The 17,500-nt window shown below is 37.8% G+C and overlaps 4 protein-coding genes across 6 annotated transcripts in view; 2 read left to right on the top strand and 2 right to left on the bottom strand.

Annotated features, from left to right (window-relative positions):
• Window positions 1-3,750: 3,750 nt before the first annotated feature.
• LOC134196473 (1-deoxyxylulose-5-phosphate synthase YajO-like) lies at window positions 3,751-9,105 on the top strand. Of its 2 annotated transcripts, XM_062665612.1 has the most exons (9): window positions 3,751-3,985; window positions 4,065-4,165; window positions 4,241-4,404; window positions 7,117-7,252; window positions 7,421-7,594; window positions 7,652-7,749; window positions 8,341-8,519; window positions 8,585-8,727; window positions 8,803-9,105. In XM_062665612.1, exons 2-9 carry the CDS (start codon window positions 4,073-4,075, stop codon window positions 8,905-8,907), a joined length of 1,092 nt encoding a protein of 363 aa, XP_062521596.1. In that variant the 5' UTR covers window positions 3,751-3,985; window positions 4,065-4,072; the 3' UTR covers window positions 8,908-9,105. The 2 variants fall into 2 exon arrangements, with proteins under 2 accessions (XP_062521596.1, XP_062521595.1); XM_062665611.1 differs by lacking the exon at window positions 3,751-3,985 and having other exon boundaries at window positions 4,031-4,165.
• A 42-nt stretch (window positions 9,106-9,147) lies between these two features.
• On the top strand, window positions 9,148-12,273 carry LOC134196323 (1-deoxyxylulose-5-phosphate synthase YajO-like). The gene is made up of 8 exons (XM_062665423.1): window positions 9,148-9,263; window positions 9,336-9,499; window positions 10,616-10,751; window positions 10,891-11,064; window positions 11,125-11,222; window positions 11,509-11,687; window positions 11,750-11,892; window positions 11,955-12,273. Exons 1-8 carry the CDS (start codon window positions 9,171-9,173, stop codon window positions 12,057-12,059), a joined length of 1,092 nt encoding a protein of 363 aa, XP_062521407.1. The 5' UTR covers window positions 9,148-9,170; the 3' UTR covers window positions 12,060-12,273.
• A 1,709-nt stretch (window positions 12,274-13,982) lies between these two features.
• On the bottom strand, window positions 13,983-16,461 carry LOC134196373 (TNF receptor-associated factor 3-like). 2 transcript variants are annotated; one of them, XM_062665478.1, is made up of 6 exons: window positions 16,277-16,461; window positions 15,903-15,960; window positions 15,720-15,824; window positions 15,392-15,634; window positions 15,253-15,321; window positions 13,983-15,185 (listed from the first exon to the last, which is right to left on the bottom strand). In XM_062665478.1, exons 1-6 carry the CDS (start codon window positions 16,432-16,434, stop codon window positions 14,160-14,162), a joined length of 1,659 nt encoding a protein of 552 aa, XP_062521462.1. In that variant the 5' UTR covers window positions 16,435-16,461; the 3' UTR covers window positions 13,983-14,159. The 2 variants fall into 2 exon arrangements, with proteins under 2 accessions (XP_062521462.1, XP_062521463.1); XM_062665479.1 differs by having other exon boundaries at window positions 16,022-16,413.
• A 712-nt stretch (window positions 16,462-17,173) lies between these two features.
• The window catches only part of LOC134196586 (4-hydroxy-tetrahydrodipicolinate synthase-like), a 3,150-nt gene continuing 2,823 nt past the window's right edge, over window positions 17,174-17,500 (bottom strand). The window contains exons 8-9 of the mRNA XM_062665761.1: window positions 17,492-17,500; window positions 17,174-17,394 (exon numbers count right to left, since the gene is read on the bottom strand). The exon at window positions 17,492-17,500 is cut by the window's right edge and continues 87 nt beyond it. Coding sequence (XP_062521745.1) covers window positions 17,317-17,394; window positions 17,492-17,500 — 87 coding nt within the window. The 3' untranslated portion in view covers window positions 17,174-17,316. The remainder of the gene's footprint in view (window positions 17,395-17,491) is intronic.

Raw genomic sequence — 17,500 nt, 5'->3', positions numbered from 1 at the left:
ACTGGGCAGTCGATAGAGCACGTTGAAAGCGAGTCCACAGAGAACGAGCTGAATAGGCGCCGGAAGTCTGAAATTACAAACTGTAAGGTGATGGTTTAGGGTAGCGTCGACACTAGGCCTCCCTTTGCTTTCGGTGGTCCGACCGCGCGAGGATAGCAACGGGACTGTATCACGTAATGTTCTCTCCGAAACGCAAACGGAGACAACATCACGTGATACCGCCCTGTTGCTATTCTTGCGTGGAAGGACCACCGAAAGCAAAGGAAGGCCTAGTGTCGAGGCTAGGTTTAGGGCGCATTTCCACTAGCGCCTAAACCGGTTTAGCAAATGGTTTAAAAGCTATACTGGTTTAAGAGTCCACCTGCACTAAACCAGTTATATTTTAAACCTAAACCGCTTTCTTAAATCTACTTCAAGACAAAGTAGGTTTAGCAAAGTGATTTAGGCTTAACTGTCAGGTGACAGTAGCGCGCTTGTTTAGATGGCTTCTGACAACGCCGTTTTGTTGATGGTAACTATTTTGCTGGGTTAGGATTGCCTTAGAAGATGTAAGGGTAGTTAACTAAGGAAAAGAAATCAGCAGAGAGAGAGAGAGAGAGAGAGAGAGAGAGAGAGAGAGAGAGAGAGAGAGAGAGAGAGAGAGAGAGAGAGAGAGAGAGAGAGAGAGAGAGAGAGAGAGAGAGAGAAGACGGTGTCCTTGATCATGCTCAGTGACAACCAACAGTTGCCCTGACTCGGCGACAGAGCAGCCCAATTCTTCAAAATATGGAGTTCATAGACGGTTTGTTTTGTGTTTTGCACATCTCGGATGTGCAAGTTCTTAGTGAAAACAGTAGCTTTCTTGAACTGGTTTAGTTTTAAACGCGTTTAAGCTAAACTAGTTTAACTAAGGTGCAGCTATTGGAAACATGACCTAGCTTGCCCCTAATGTTCACTAGTGACGTGCTGTTGATCAAGACCAGAAATCCATTCTCCATAAAAAGACCGTTTGTTATATTCATAGAAATAGATGTCGTTCGGTACGTGAGTGTACTAAATAAATTCCTGCAGCACTGTCAATAGTATATACACTCACATGTGACGTCATAAACAGTCATATAGATGCTAAACGTACGGGTACGACGTATTCTTTCTGGGTCACGTGAATTAGAGGAAGGAAGCCTGCATGTATGTCTGGCTCAAAGTGCCTAGTGCCTGTTGGCTTTACCAAAACTGCAGTGTACCAACTTCAATTCGCAGAATTGAGATTTTAGACGGAAAAATTACGAAGAACTCATGCGTAGCTATACTACCGCAAGTTGTCAGTCTCTGCTGCAACTTCCTAGTTCATAGGAGTAGCTAGGGACCGGGGAGTAAGTATCCTCTCAACTTTTCCATCTGTCAAAAGACGACAAACATAGAAACTGATACCACTGACATGACAGAACATATATTACTGCACTAACACTATATCTTAATGTTAGTTTCCTGTTTTTTGCTGTGTAGCATGCATACATATGATTAAATACTAATACATTTAGCCTTAATTGTTGTGCATAGTCACGCCCTCTTAGGCAAATGCGTGTCCTCTCAACCAAGTCTAGGTTGCTACGCCTATGTAATTGGTCCCTCCAATTCAAGATCTGTATTTAGAAAGACTTCCGTGAGCTTTACCTTCAATGCGAATTAGTTAAAGCTCCGATGGCTTCGCGGTTACTGAGTGTTGGAATTAAAAGTCTAATTCAAAATCAATAAAATGCGCATGCTCTAACACGAGCGTGCCCCTTTAATTAAGTTAAAGTATAGAGGAATCCTTGCCGTAGTGAGTATTCTACGAGTGTGTGTTTAAGACCACGAGTTTATCAACTGTCACCATTCTATTACTACACAGTTATAGTGGTGCTTTTGCAATATTCTTAATAGCGGTCACGTATGACTATATATACGTACACGCGTATATAGTTAAGGTATCAATGACTGAAATATTTTGCTTTTACTGCATATGGATGCAGTCAGAGATTTAGTAACGTCTGATCTGAAAAAATTAAAGCTAGCACGGGGTGAACGAGAGTATCAGGGGTGCGCAACTGGCGCTACTCGCTGCGCCAAGCCGAAATTTGTAGCGTCAGAGCAGCGCCAAACCCGGGTTGTCACCCAGTTACAAGCCGAGATATATTGCCAGATGCAAATAAATGCAGATCTAGCACTAGAGGTGGACGGACATGGAACGCACAGTTGGCACCATTGTCTCCCTCTTTACGAGCAAGGGTTCTAGTAAGCAGGCCACAGATGGAAATGAATAGAGAAGCAATACAGTGCTAAACCTTTTGCCGATGTATGTAATCATATCTCGTTACGTGATAATGTTTTGCACACTGAGGTATTTAGCATGGCCTACAGATACTGGTCTAACGTTCCAATGCAGACGTGTGCTAAACAAATAGTGCAATCATTTAGGTCAACAGCTAAAATAGGCACAGGTTATCGTAATGAGCCACTACGGGCGGTTCTAGGCGTGGCCTAGGTAACCCCAGAGCCGCCAGAGCCAAAACAAAACATTAATGTTGGAAAAAAGGAACGTGCAAGTGTAGGTTAGGCGTCTCTGTTCGCTCTCACTTTTTGGATACCGTAACAATTTAGCCATGCACACCGAAAATTCAAGCTGTCAGACGGCAAAACCACTATCTATGCAGAAATACGGTGGAACAAGCCAAATGTTACAAGTCAGGTAGCCTCAACAATAAGCCATCTTCGTCCTAAGGGGTGGAGTAACGCGTGCGATCATACGTGGAGTTCACTAGACGCCTAGTTTTAATGGTGGGAAAACATGCACGTTACAAATGTAGATTAGGCGTTGTTTCTATGTGCTAAACTCTTTTCTAGAGCAAAGAATTAAACACCACGTACAGGATGAATGACCAATGGCCGAATTCGATCTCGTAGCACAGCTGCCAAGCAAAGAGAGGTGGAGCCTTATGATGACATCACGTTTGTCTATTGGTCGGTAATGACACCACGTCTCGTCTACTGGTCGGAATAGCTTCATTTGCATCTGCGCTAATTGAGTATAAATACGGTCGTATGGTCGTGTATACGTATACGGTCGTACGCACGGTCGTCGGCCAGAGGACTACACTCTTAACCCGGTATCCGGGCCTCGGATAACGACACGTCACGAACGTGACAGTGTGACTGTCACTGGTATCTCAAGCAACGACGCCAGTGTCGACCACGCGCACGGTGCTTCAGGAGATGTATCTGGGTCAAACGCTCAACAGTGTAACTAAGTATTACATGTACAGAATGCTTTAGATTTCGCCAGTCTCTGTTACAACTAGAATTATTCTACGCATGCCACACATTTTAGTGATACAGATCATTGACAAACATATACGTTTACACCGGCGTAGGAATCGGGGGGGGTGGGGGTGGGTGGGGTGGGGGGTGGGTGGGGTGGGTGGGGTGGGTGGTGGGTGGGGTGGGTGGGGTGGGTGGTGGGTGGGGTGGGTGGGGTGGGTGGTGGGTGGGGTGGGTGGTGGGTGGGGTGGGTGGGGTGGGTGGTGGGTGGGGTGGGTGGTGGGTGGGGTGGGTGGGGTGGGTGGTGGGTGGGGTGGGGGGATAGCCCCTCACTCACTGTAGGAGTTGAAATTTCTGTGCTACTGCATGACTTTTGCAAATCTTTTTACGGGCAAGCGAGGTAGTTTTTCCTTACTCATGACATCCACGGTACTGTACAACCCTCCCTCGCTTGTAAACATCTTCGTAACGCCACTGGAGGCTGAATTAGTTAAGTAAAGTGTCATACGGGAACCGGTCACTGCCAGGCTCACGTGAGTCTGGGGACGAGGCCTACGACGACCTTGGAACGAGATCATGGAACCCGCGGCCGTTGTCCCAGCTGCGCATCTCAGAGTTGCCAAGAAGATCGAGTACAGTCAGGATACAGCTGCGACATGATTAGTCAGCTCAGGGGCGGAGGCCATCTGTGATTGGCTGCTTTCTCGAGGTTTCGTCTATTGTTTTATGTTGCACATCCGGGACTATTGTTTTATGTCCGGCGGTTGTTTGCTTCGTTGTTCATCTAGGTCTAATTATGACGGCTCAGTGTGGAATCCGATACATTGGCAACTGCGGTTTGAAAGTCACCAACATTTGTCTTGGGGCTATGACATTCGGTGAGCGAAAGGTAAATTAATTAAATTATGGTAATAATTAAGACATTTACTGACTATAGTGTGATTGTGCAACGTTGTTGGTATAGGAAGGTATTAACCTGCCTGGTCAGTGCGATGAAACTGCCTCGCATGCTCTGTTGGACAAGTTTGTTGAGATGGGAGGCAACTTTGTTGACACTGCCGACAGTTACTCTGGTGGCAAGTCAGAGCAGATAATCGGAACGTGGCTGCAAAAGCAAGAAAGGGAGAAGTAAACACCAGCAGTCACAAGCTCTAGACAGACAATAAGTTTCATTTGCTTTTGGTTCTTTGTACGCATCTAATTAATTAACAATTGATATCAATAATTATTTAATTAGTTAAAGTTATATTCTGTGTTTGATTTAATTAAATTATTTAATTTTTAATTTAATATTTAATTTAATATTTAATTTAATATTTAATTTAATATTTAATTTAATATTTAATTTAATATTTAATTTAATATTTAATTTAATATTTAATTTAATATTTAATTTAATATTTAATTTAATATTTAATTTAATATTTAATTTAATATTTAATTTAATATTTAATTTAATATTTAATTTAATATCTAATTTAATATTTAATTTAATATCTAATTTAATATCTAATTTAATATCTAATTTAATATCTAATTTAATGTCTAATTTAATATCTAATTTAATATCTAATTTAATATCTAATTTAATGTCTAATTTAATGTCTAATTTAATATCTAATTTAATGTCTAATTTAATATCTAATTTAATGTCTAATTTAATATCTAATTTAATGTCTAATTTAATATCTAATTTAATGTCTAATTTAATATCTAATTTAATGTCTAATTTAATATCTAATTTAATGTCTAATTTAATATCTAATTTAATGTCTAATTTAATATCTAATTTAATGTCTAATTTAATATCTAATTTAATGTCTAATTTAATATCTAATTTAATGTCTAATTTAATATCTAATTTAATGTCTAATTTAATATCTAATTTAATGTCTAATTTAATATCTAATTTAATGTCTAATTTAATATCTAATTTAATGTCTAATTTAATATCTAATTTAATGTCTAATTTAATATCTAATTTAATGTCTAATTTAATATCTAATTTAATGTCTAATTTAATATCTAATTTAATGTCTAATTTAATATCTAATTTAATGTCTAATTTAATATCTAATTTAATGTCTAATTTAATATCTAATTTAATGTCTAATTTAATATCTAATTTAATGTCTAATTTAATATCTAATTTAATGTCTAATTTAATATCTAATTTAATGTCTAATTTAATATCTAATTTAATGTCTAATTTAATATCTAATTTAATATCTAATTTAATATCTAATTTAATGTCTAATTTAATATCTAATTTAATATCTAATTTAATATCTAATTTAATATCTAATTTAATATCTAATTTAATATCTAATTTAATATCTAATTTAATATCTAATTTAATATCTAATTTAATATCTAATTTAATATCTAATTTAATATCTAATTTAATATCTAATTTAATATCTAATTTAATATCTAATTTAATATCTAATTTAATATCTAATTTAATATCTAATTTAATATCTAATTTAATATCTAATTTAATATCTAATTTAATATCTAATTTAATATCTAATTTAATATCTAATTTAATATCTAATTTAATATCTAATTTAATATCTAATTTAATATCTAATTTAATATCTAATTTAATATCTAATTTAATATCTAATTTAATATCTAATTTAATATCTAATTTAATATCTAATTTAATATCTAATTTAATATCTAATTTAATATCTAATTTAATATCTAATTTAATATCTAATTTAATATCTAATTTAATATCTAATTTAATATCTAATTTAATATCTAATTTAATATCTAATTTAATATCTAATTTAATATCTAATTTAATATCTAATTTAATATCTAATTTAATATCTAATTTAATATCTAATTTAATATCTAATTTAATATCTAATTTAATATCTAATTTAATATCTAATTTAATATCTAATTTAATATCTAATTTAATATCTAATTTAATATCTAATTTAATATCTAATTTAATATCTAATTTAATATCTAATTTAATATCTAATTTAATATCTAATTTAATATCTAATTTAATATCTAATTTAATATCTAATTTAATATCTAATTTAATATCTAATTTAATATCTAATTTAATATCTAATTTAATATCTAATTTAATATCTAATTTAATATCTAATTTAATATCTAATTTAATATCTAATTTAATATCTAATTTAATATCTAATTTAATATCTAATTTAATATCTAATTTAATATCTAATTTAATATCTAATTTAATATCTAATTTAATATCTAATTTAATATCTAATTTAATATCTAATTTAATATCTAATTTAATATCTAATTTAATATCTAATTTAATATCTAATTTAATATCTAATTTAATATCTAATTTAATATCTAATTTAATATCTAATTTAATATCTAATTTAATATCTAATTTAATATCTAATTTAATATCTAATTTAATATCTAATTTAATATCTAATTTAATATCTAATTTAATATCTAATTTAATATCTAATTTAATATCTAATTTAATATCTAATTTAATATCTAATTTAATATCTAATTTAATATCTAATTTAATATCTAATTTAATATCTAATTTAATATCTAATTTAATATCTAATTTAATATCTAATTTAATATCTAATTTAATATCTAATTTAATATCTAATTTAATATCTAATTTAATATCTAATTTAATATCTAATTTAATATCTAATTTAATATCTAATTTAATATCTAATTTAATATCTAATTTAATATCTAATTTAATATCTAATTTAATATTTAATTTAATATTTAAAATTTAAGTTAGTGTGTGTAAGCAAGTTGGAGTGTGGAGAGGAGGTACAGTAGTTGCGTTTTGGTTTACAGGATTGTTCTTGCAACGAAGGTTCGGTTTACAACAGGTAAAGGGGTGAACGATATAGGATTGTCTAGGAAGCACATCATGTTTGGTGTGGAGCAGAGTCTAAAGCATTTGCAGACTCACTACATTGACTTGTATCAGGTTTGTTGAGATATACATGCCTTAAAGATAATACATCTTGAATATAATACAAATAATATATAAATAATATATGTAATTCAAGTAGTTTGTCAAAATGTTATTTTTACTTTATTATTATTTTTGTTGTTGTTATTACAAATTTGCATTTTTTGGATACATTACGTTTAGGTTCATGGTTGGGATGATGGCACTCCTATAGAGGAATGGCTCAGCACTCTGAATGACCTTGTTCGATCTGGTAAAGTGCGCTACTTAGGTCTGAGTAATGTTACCGGCTGGCAACTTCAAAAGATTATTGAGACAACGAAGACAAAAGGCTATGAGCCATTTTCCACTCTCCAGGTGATATATGTATTTAGAGATTATTTTAATTTGGTTGAGTTACTGCTTGTGTACTAGATCCAGTACAGTCTGCTGTGTCGTGAGATTGAGTGGGAGTTGCAAGAAGTGTGTAGGCGAGAAGGTCTTGGTATCCTTCCATGGAGTCCTTTGAAAGGGTTAGACTAGTCTGTCTTGAGTACTGTACATATAGGCGTAACTATTATAGCCGTAAATTTTTATCTGGACATTGTTATTATCAATTTGAAGAGTGCCACTAATGCCAGTCACGTGACCAGCAGCAGAAACAAAGATTGTGAAAACAACTGACCAAGTCTATGATTATCTGTACAATCAAATTGCCTTATGTTCTCTTTATGAATCTTGAAGTCAGCTGACTAAGTTGTGGTCAACCCGCAATTTTTGTGTGTGGACACACCCTCTCAATTGTTTAGCTGCCACGCCCACTTTTCAATGGAGGCACTTGCCTTGGTTGCCTCATGCCTAGTTATGCAATTGCTGTAGTAAACTCTACTTGCAGGGGGAATCTGTTGATGATGAAGTTGTGTGTGTGTGTGTGTGTGTGTGTGTGTGTGTGTGTGTGTGTGTGTGTGTGTGTGTGTGTGTGTGTGTGTGTGTGTGTGTGTGTGTGTGTGTGTGTGTGTGTGTGTGTCTTGTGTGTCTTGTGTACATGTGCACGCGTGAGTAAGTATTTTCATGCAAAACAACCATGTAGAAAAACTGCCAGTTTATATTGTAACTTTCTTCAGAGGTTACCTCACAGGCAAAATTGCTCGTGGATTTGCACCAGAAGACTCTCGAGTTGCCTGGTCAGAAAAGGAACTAAAGAACAGGCCAATCGAAGCAGCCCCAAGTCTCTCAACGTTTGCTGACGATGAACGAGTCTGGAAGACTATTGACTCACTCGAAGCTGTTGCAGCAGAAACAAGTGCTTCCAATACACTTTATTTCTATTTAATTTATTTTTTGTAACAATTTTAAATGTGAAATTAGGCAAAAGCATGCCACAGATTGCTTTGAAATGGTTGCTGCAGCAAGACATGGTGAGCTCAGTGATCATCGGCGCTAAGAAAATGGAACAATTGGTTGAGAACATGGGAGCTGGAGATGATAGCTGGACGCTGTCTGAAGATCAGGTAAGTCATGTGTGTTGATGACGTCGTCACTATACATGTTGGTTTCAACTTTCGACTGCATGATCTTTGTTGCAGTTGGGGAGACTGAATGATGCCAGTGCAGTGCCAGTGCCGTATCCGTATAGCATGGTTAACAAGTTTCAAAATGGACGCAGACGTAGAGGAGTTAGGGTTCTGTGAATTGGACAGGTCATTGAACGAACATGGGCAGTATACCATTTTTGTCAAATCATTCTGTATGTTCGACAAGAATTCAGCAATGAATTGAAAAATAATAGCAAATTGAAAAAATAGAAGAGTATAAACAGTAATCTGTCGGACGTCTTACTGTGTAATCGGATGACTAAATGAATTAATTAATCTCAAACAATCTCGACAGAAATGATTGTCATTATTATCAACTACGACGTCACGTCACGTGCACCTTTTTTGCATGCGCAGTCATGGCGGCTCAGTGTGGGATTCGTTACGTTGGCAATTGCGGTTTGAAAGTCTCCAACATTTCCCTTGGGGCTATGACATTCGGCGCGCGAAAGGTAAATTAAGACAATGACTAATTAAAATTTAATTAGTCTAGTTACTTAGAGTGACGTTTGTATTTGGTATAGGAGGGTATTAAGCTGCCTGGTCAGTGCGATGAAACTGCCTCGCATGCTCTGTTGGACAAGTTTGTTGAGATGGGAGGCAACTTTGTCGACACCGCCGACGTTTACTCGGATGGCAAGTCAGAGGAGATAGTCGGAACGTGGCTGCAAAAGCAAGAAAGGGAGAAGTAAACACTCGCGCTCGCAACTAAGTCTTAGATGGAAAATAATTTTAATTGCTGTTCGTTCTTTGCATGTTACCACGTGTTTAGTTTATTAATTTATTCAGTACAGTAGAGGGATTGGTTGCAGGTGTAGGCGTGGCACATGGTTTTTCTTGAGATTCCCGTATTGGTTGTCATCAGTCATCTTGGTGGGCGAGTGTTGCGTAATAACACTGCATAGCATTTGGTTGCACTGATGGTTTACATACGTGATCGACGAAGAAACACGGACTAAACAACCATGCACATTAGATCCCTCGTTTCCTATCTTGTCAGGTGACACCCAATGATCTTACCAAACTTGCAATAAAATAATTGTACCAGAGGTGTAGGAACCGTGTGGGCCAAGGACCCAAGGACCCCAATAATTTTCCTGCTTCACTGCATTTACTCTTGAATACAATAAAACATATAATTATGTTGCACAAGATTGCAATTAATGTTTGGTTCCAAACTTTGAAAAACTTTCTATGCTTATGTATACTATTGGTACAAAGTGAAATAGAGTATTATGTTGTACTCAACCAGATCAGTCTGGTTTATAAGGTGTCTTGGTAGCACCGGAAGCAAACCCTGTCTCAGAGGTGCTTAGATCATCATGACTGCATGTCTAGCCAGAAGACATGACTTTACGTAAGATCTGACTGGATCCAAGAAGCACTGTTTCTGTAAGTGCTGCAGGTTGTGATGACCTGGAATAATGTCCAACCACCGTCCAATACCTGCGTGTACTGTGCCCAATGCTCCTAACACCACTGGAACAACCATTGTCCGACACTGCCACATGTGGCTTATCTCCACCTGAAAGTCAATGTATTTGTCAACTTCTCAGCCTGTTTCCTGGCGAGTGCCCTGCCTGTAGACTTGGATAGGGGTACTTGACTCAGTAGGATTTTAAGTTGTGTTTGAATGCAGAACTGAAACTCTGAGTTCAAGTATATATAAATATAAATATATATATATATATATATGTGTGTGTGTATACATCTGTGTTCTGCTAAATTAATTAAAAATAATTCAATATGCGCAAGCAAACCGCTGGAGTGTGGGGAAGCGGTAGTAGTCGTGTTTTGGTTACAGGATTGTTCTTGCAACGAAGGTTCGTTTTCCGATGGGTAAAGGGGTGAACGACACGGGATTGTCTAGGAAGCACATCATGTTTGGGGTGGAGCAGAGTCTGAAGCGTTTGCAGACTCACTACATTGACTTGTATCAGGTTTGTTGAGATATATGTATTTTATTGTTCAATACGATTAGCTCTATTCTATGAAATTTAGTAAGTAGTGTCTCCTTGTGGTGTAGTTTAATATATTTAATAGACATGATTATTACAAATTTATATTTCTTGGATTTAGACTCATTGTTGGGATGATGGCACTCCAATAGAGGAATGGCTCAGCACTCTGAATGACCTTGTTCGATCTGGTAAAGTGCACTACTTAGGTCTGAGTAACGTTACGGGCTGGCAACTTCAAAAGATCATTGACACAACAAAGGCAAAAGGTTATGAGCCGTTTTCCACTCTTCAGGTGATATTTTGTATTATACATTATTGCAATCTGGTTGAAGTTAGTGCTTGTGTGTGTTAGGTCCAGTACAGTCTGCTGTGTCGTGAGACTGAGTGGGAATTGCAAGAAGTGTGTAGGCAAGAAGGCCTTGGTATTCTTCCATGGAGTCCTTTGAAAGGGTTAGACTAGTCTGTCTTGGTATAATTAGTAGCAAACTGTATGGATGTATTGCATGGTAATGTTGTGTGTGTGTGTGTGTGTGTGTGTGTGTGTGTGTGTGTCTGTGTGTCTGTGTGTCTGTGTCTGTGTCTGTGTGTGTCTGTGTGTGTGTGTGTGTGTTTGTGTGTGTGTGTGTGTGTGTGTGTGTGTGTGTGTGTGTGTGTGTGTGTGTGTGTGTGTGTGAAATTTAAGTGCAAAGCAATTAATATAGATGAAATGCCAGTTTATATTTCATACTCTTCTCAGAGGTTACCTCACAGGCAAAATTACTCGTGGATTTGCACCAGAAGACTCTCGAGTTGCCTGGTCAGAAAAGGAACTAAAGAACAGTGAAATCCAAGCAGCACCGAGCCTCTCAACATTTGCTGACGATGAACGAGTTTGGAAGACTATTGACTCACTCAAAGCTGTTGCAACAGAAACAAGTGACTGCAATACACTTTATTTCTATTTAATTTATTTTCTAAATTTTTGATGTGGAATTTAGGCAAAAGCGTGGCACAGATTGCTTTGAAATGGTTGCTGCAGCAAGACATGGTGAGCTCAGTGATCATTGGCGCTAAAAAAATGGAACAGTTGGTTGACAACATGGGAGCTGGAGATGACAGCTGGACGCTGTCCGAAGAACAGGTAAGTCATATACTGATGACGTCACTGTCCATGTTGGTGTTGTTTGATATGTGTCATTACAGTTAGGGAAACTGAATGATGCCAGTGCAGTGCCACTTCCCTATCCGTATAACATGGTTAGCAGGTGCCAAATTGGACGTAGACGCAAGGGACTGATGGCTTTGTGAGTTTGTAATCTGGACAGGTCACTGACTGAACATGCGCACTATGTCTGTGTCATTGCAACGACAGTGTAGGCTGCATGTGATGAATTTGCTGTTTGTATTTTCTTGTTTATTTCTTCTGTCGTCTTTAGATGTGCTAATGTGCTTTATGAACTAGGTGTTTGTATCTACACAGCATTAAGCATTTTCTATTATACCTGCATAGCCCGTTGACTCAGACTTTTGGAAGATTTCTACTGTTTAGTGCACGTGATGTGCGTGGACATGTTTTGACTGAATGGTGGATGGGCTCGAACACTGTATTCTAGTAGCTGCTGCTCATCCATGACTAGTTAACTAGGGGTGGCCAACTGGTACCATGCTACCGGTGCTACAGGTGGCACCAGAGGCTAGCACTGGTCTTGGGCACCAATCAGAGCCACTCAAGCAGATGGTGACGTCACGACTGTGACTGAACACAAGACATCATGATTGAATGTACCATGATGATACATACATACATGAGTATGTATGTATGTATGTATGTATGTATGTATGTAAATGTTTGTGTGTACTTATGTGTGTATGTATAAATGTATGTATGTATGTTCGTAAGATGGGCACAGACGTAATTTCCTTAGGCAAGAACTCACATGCAATTGCCTCTCTCTATGGAGTGTTGTCTCTGTCAAAACAAGTACAGCAAGTGCATAGTGACAACTGATGGTTGTAGCTAGAGCTACTTTGTAGCAAGTGTATAGTGACATAGTGACTATTAGTTCATGAGCTACATAGCAAGTGTATATTGACTGTTAACCTGGACCCTAGCGGCTTTTGTAACTAAATGTATGTTTGTGTATGTACTATGTAGGTAGGTAGCTAGGTAGGTAGGTAGGTGGACAGCCTCAAACCAGTTTCACACAGGTACATTACATGTGTAGGTGTGTCTGCGTGGGCGTGTCATTTTTTTTTGGACACTAGGATGCGCTCCTGGTGCCACACCAAGGCACCAGCCTTATCCCAACTGGTCACACCCTCCCCCCAATTAACTAGGTCCTACAACTCAAACCTCCAATTCTAATACCTAAAAGTTTGATTTAGTTTGTTTTACTTTTTAGTGTAAAACAACTAAATGATATTTATCTTGAGTCGCTACCTCCTTAGTTTTTACTTCAGCAGGAACGCGAGCAACTTATGTATTTCTCAATGAATGAATGAATATTGTAGTTAGATTTTGTTGTGATGGAAGTGCTTTTGACATCAAATAAAATGAATGAATGAATTTATTGTTAATCGTCGCACATAGTGTCATGGCGTTTATTTGGGGGCTGTGTTTATTTATATGTATAGAATAGGCGAAAAAGTTGTATGATTTTTCTTTCAAACTTTGAGCTAGATATCTATAGGAATTCACTGAAATGCGGTGTTTATTCGAGGGCGGTGTTTATTTATATGTATAGAATAGGCGAAAGAGTTGTATGCGAGCTAGATATCTATAGAAAATCCATTCAAATGCGGCGTTTATTCGAGGGCAGCGCGTATAATCTGTAATCTCAGCTGCTTAATTAATTAAACGAAGGCGGAGTTATTAATCTAAAGCACGTCACGTGCTTGCGTTAGCCCTGGCTTTACACAATTCCAAGGACACTTTTTGTTGTGGCCGACTAGAACATGTCAAGTGATCAATACAACTCGCTGCAAGCGTTTCTACTCAACAGCGGGGACTGTTTGTTCTTCTGTCAGGCTCTAGCAATATATCAACACATCAATTGTAATGTAAGACTTCTACTGGAGACTGCATGCCTGAGACCTGTGTTGCAAGAGACATTAATTAATTGGCGCTAGTTAATTAGTGCTAAATTGCAATTTATATAGTACAGCACTGTCTGCTTTATCTGACAAATTTAGTAGCAGCTAGGTGGTTGCAGGTGTGGTTGCATACTAGAATTTTAGTCAAACAAATGCCAGACACGTGCGTTATTAGCACGTAACGTCACTGACAAATGTATTACAAACAATAGGTTTTCTATAAAAATCCTTTGTAAAAACTATTTGTTTCAATATACAGTCTACTATTGTCAGTCTATATCTATTGTTGCATCTCTCTATAATAAAATTGTGAAGTCATCTTGCATCTGGACGGCTAATGTCAGCAGAATCAACTACAATTTTTATAAACATTGCATCATCTCTGATGTAACCTCTGGTGTCTAGTGTGCCCAACGGAACAAAGAGTGGACATCCACTTGCCACGTTCATGTCACGTCTTGGCCTCTGAAAGGATGACGATGTGGGATCAGGTCTGAATGTATCGGATATGTGGTCTCTGCCATCCTGATCGACGAGAATAAGAGTGACCTTTTGTGTGAATGGCCACGATAGTAAACAATCGTATTCTCCTCTCATGATAACAAAGAACAGCGACAGATGTGTACCACGCCCCATGCCATCGCCATTGAGATACATTCGAGCGCACATCTTGTAACCACACGGAGACGTGTAGAATGGCTGTGAGTATATCGATGGTGTCTTACCACTCACAGCATCTCTCCTGCGTCGTCTGATGTCAGTGATCTTCCACAGGAGCACACCGTTTGTGTTCTTGCAATCCATCATGTCCAACCTGAGACCGTGCTCTGCAAGTTTGACATCATGAGTTGCCATGACTCGACCTTGAGCATCAAACTGCTGCTCTACCGACTGACTGCATCCGCCATAATTCTTGTATCGAGCAAGTTCTTCTTCTAATCTTCTTATGCTTTCTGCTTGCATCACTGCAATTTCTTCAAATCTGATGCATTTTTCTGTCAGAAGTCTGAGGTGTTGATCTATGCCAGCCACCTTGCTTTGATACTCCTTCTCCACGTTGTCAACAGATTGATAGCAAGCTTCCAGTGTCTTGTGTTGCATTAATCGTTGGTTAGCAGCCAGATCGGTTACCTTATTTTCAGCATTCACCAGTCTTTCCTCCAACTGATTGACAGCTTCTTTGTTGGCTTGAATGGAATGACTTTGATCTTGAACAGTTTCCTTGACATGACTGTCTAGATCGTCGAGAGCAGATCGAGTCGATTTCACCTCTTTGCTGAGATCACTGACATGATCAACGACATGAGAAGTCATATGATCGGCAACTTCTTTCTCACTTCCCTGTTTCATACAAACAGTTGCAGATAGGGCTTGCTTATTAAGTAGCACCGTGTTACGTTATGCTTACATTAAAGGGACATCCAGCAATGACACAATCGCTTTTCCTGTTGGCACAAGCAGCCACATGGTCGTCCATCTACAAATAGACCAACAGTCCCTAAACTTTGGAGGAAATTAAAGCAGGAAAACGAGATCAAGGAAATAACCTTATCTCGAGGAATTCTGAGATCATTGTTGCATTGGTTTGGACAGGGAATAGGGTACTTGAGACAAACTTCTTGATGGGCTTCATCGATGAGCGTGTAGTTTGCTCCACAGTGTGGACACTCAATAGATCGGTATTCACACAAAGTCTTCACATGGTTGTCAAGATCTGATCTCGCAATTTCAGCATAACAGCCTACGTTAGTACAAGACAACATCACGGATTCACATTCCTTGAGATGCTCCTACAATACAAGCAGGACACCCAAATCAGATATACAAAACTTGATTTCAGTCTATCAATTAGATGATTGTAACGAATTGACGCACCTCGACTGACTGTCTGTAGCCAATCCATTGGCAACCCTTTTTTCGACACGGACAGAAGACTTCGAGTTGCTCGAGTTCCCTGTCTGCAAACACGTCCCTCCAACACTATACAGACCAACAAAATCGAAAGACCTTCAGACTAGACAACACATAGGATATCCAAATGTATACCCTACACCTCACCTTTTTCTGTTCAATTCCAGCCCCGCATTTAGGGCACAGACAGTTCTCTTCCGACTCCCTAAGAATAAAGAATAGGACTCATTACTATAATTGGACTAAGTGACAGGAAACCAGTGAACCAGAAGTCCCTTTGGTCTGGAGTAGTTTTCGAATCCCAGGTGACTTCCAGTGTCGTCAGAGAGGCAAGTCGCATACATTGTCAACTAGATGTCGACCCCTGTGCTATCCTCTGCTTTCATAATTAGAAATACAAATCATTAGGAAAGATGAAAAATCCCAAAGCACAGGATAGTTGAACACAGTGATAGTGTTCAATGCACAGTGATCAAATACGAGATTTGCCACTCTGTGCGAGTGTTGAGCATGGAGCTTACTTGATCAACGACTTGAAGCAGTCATGATGGTAACGGTCACCGCATGACGCCTGTACCGGATTCTCGAGCACGCCTGCGCATCGGGCACAACGGAGAGTGTCGGAGACGGCTCGCACGTACTCGTACTCCGTCTGTTCTTTATTAACGATCGGACACATAGCGATAAAAAACCTAAGAGCTGTTTGCAACAATTGTTGCAGCCTTATAGCATCGAGAAACGGGGATTCCCCAATTGCGTACATAGTCCTTGTGTGCAGACCCTAACTAGTTAATTAACTTAGTTATAGTGTCATGGGTTTTTCCAGATTTTTCTAGTCGGTAGGGAATGCGCTGGGAATGCCCTAGGAATGGCTAGTTGTTCGAAAACGACGCGGTGTATGTGAACATTGCAGTGCAAATTTTTGTCTTTGATCAGGCCAGGACTGAGGATGCTTACGTTAAGGGGTCAGTAGTTGTGGACGTCACGTGAGGTAAGTGAGGTGAGTTACAACCAGTTAGTGAGGCATGTTGTCCGATTGTAACTGCAACAGACAGGCGAGAAAGCGGGTGGGATATTGCGAGATGTTTCGTCACTTTAGTGACTTATTCTTACAGGTTGATTTCTACATTAACTAAATAACTTTTTTAATTAAAGGTTTGTTGACATTATCTATAATACACGTCACATATAATTAGTAGTAGCTTAACTATAACTTTATCCAATCTTGATCTGTAGTTTTCAGTCTCAGAAATTAATTGGGCATATGTACATACAATAAATTGTTAGTTACTCAGTTTGTGTCACATGACATTGACTACAAGTGTGTGTGTGTGTGTGTGTGTGTGTGTGTGTGTGTGTGTGTGTGTGTGTGTGTGTGTGTGTGGGTGGGTGGGTGGGTGCAGCAGAGACTGCAAAAACCTCCATCTGCACTGAATTTCATAACAACTTCTATTACACATGTCACACCTCTTCCCTCAAAAACTTATTTCATCAATAGAATACATCATTCTTAGTTACAATGCATCACGTCTATATGCACCAGGCATTGCTCATTTACAAATCAGAAACCGAAAAAAGCGATTCCTGTCTCTTTACACACATCTTCCATTAAACCCTTCACATGTTGCAAACAAGCAATCTGCAACACACACACACAGCAGCAGCATTAAATAGTAAACTGTCCATGTGTGCAGCAACAATCATCTGCTGCAACAATCATCTGCTGTCTCACTCACTTCATGGTC

This window comes from Corticium candelabrum, chromosome 21, assembly GCF_963422355.1.
Source record: "Corticium candelabrum chromosome 21, ooCorCand1.1, whole genome shotgun sequence".
Classification (NCBI taxonomy): Eukaryota; Metazoa; Porifera; class Homoscleromorpha; order Homosclerophorida; family Plakinidae; genus Corticium; species Corticium candelabrum.
This window is presented reverse-complemented; position numbering and strand designations above follow the sequence as displayed.

What these genes read in the sequence shown, in the direction of transcription:
- LOC134196473 (XM_062665612.1), top strand. Translation starts at nt 4,073, where the DNA reads ATGACGGCTCAGTGTGGAATCCGATACATTGGCAACTGCGGTTTGAAA. An exon ending in TGACATTCGGTGAGCGAAAG is followed by an intron (nt 4,166 to 4,240) that starts GTAAATTAATTA and finishes TTGTTGGTATAG; the next exon opens with GAAGGTATTAACCTGCCTGG. An exon ending in AGCCATTTTCCACTCTCCAG is followed by an intron (nt 7,595 to 7,651) that starts GTGATATATGTA and finishes CTTGTGTACTAG; the next exon opens with ATCCAGTACAGTCTGCTGTG.
- LOC134196323 (XM_062665423.1), top strand. Translation starts at nt 9,171, where the DNA reads ATGGCGGCTCAGTGTGGGATTCGTTACGTTGGCAATTGCGGTTTGAAA. An exon ending in CAAAAGCAAGAAAGGGAGAA is followed by an intron (nt 9,500 to 10,615) that starts GTAAACACTCGC and finishes TTTTGGTTACAG; the next exon opens with GATTGTTCTTGCAACGAAGG. An exon ending in GGACGCTGTCCGAAGAACAG is followed by an intron (nt 11,893 to 11,954) that starts GTAAGTCATATA and finishes GTGTCATTACAG; the next exon opens with TTAGGGAAACTGAATGATGC.
- LOC134196373 (XM_062665478.1), bottom strand. Translation starts at nt 16,434, where the DNA reads ATGTGTCCGATCGTTAATAAAGAACAGACGGAGTACGAGTACGTGCGA. An exon ending in TGCTTCAAGTCGTTGATCAA is followed by an intron (nt 15,961 to 16,276) that starts GTAAGCTCCATG and finishes CTTTATTCTTAG; the next exon opens with GGAGTCGGAAGAGAACTGTC. An exon ending in CTGGAATTGAACAGAAAAAG is followed by an intron (nt 15,825 to 15,902) that starts GTGAGGTGTAGG and finishes TGGTCTGTATAG; the next exon opens with TGTTGGAGGGACGTGTTTGC.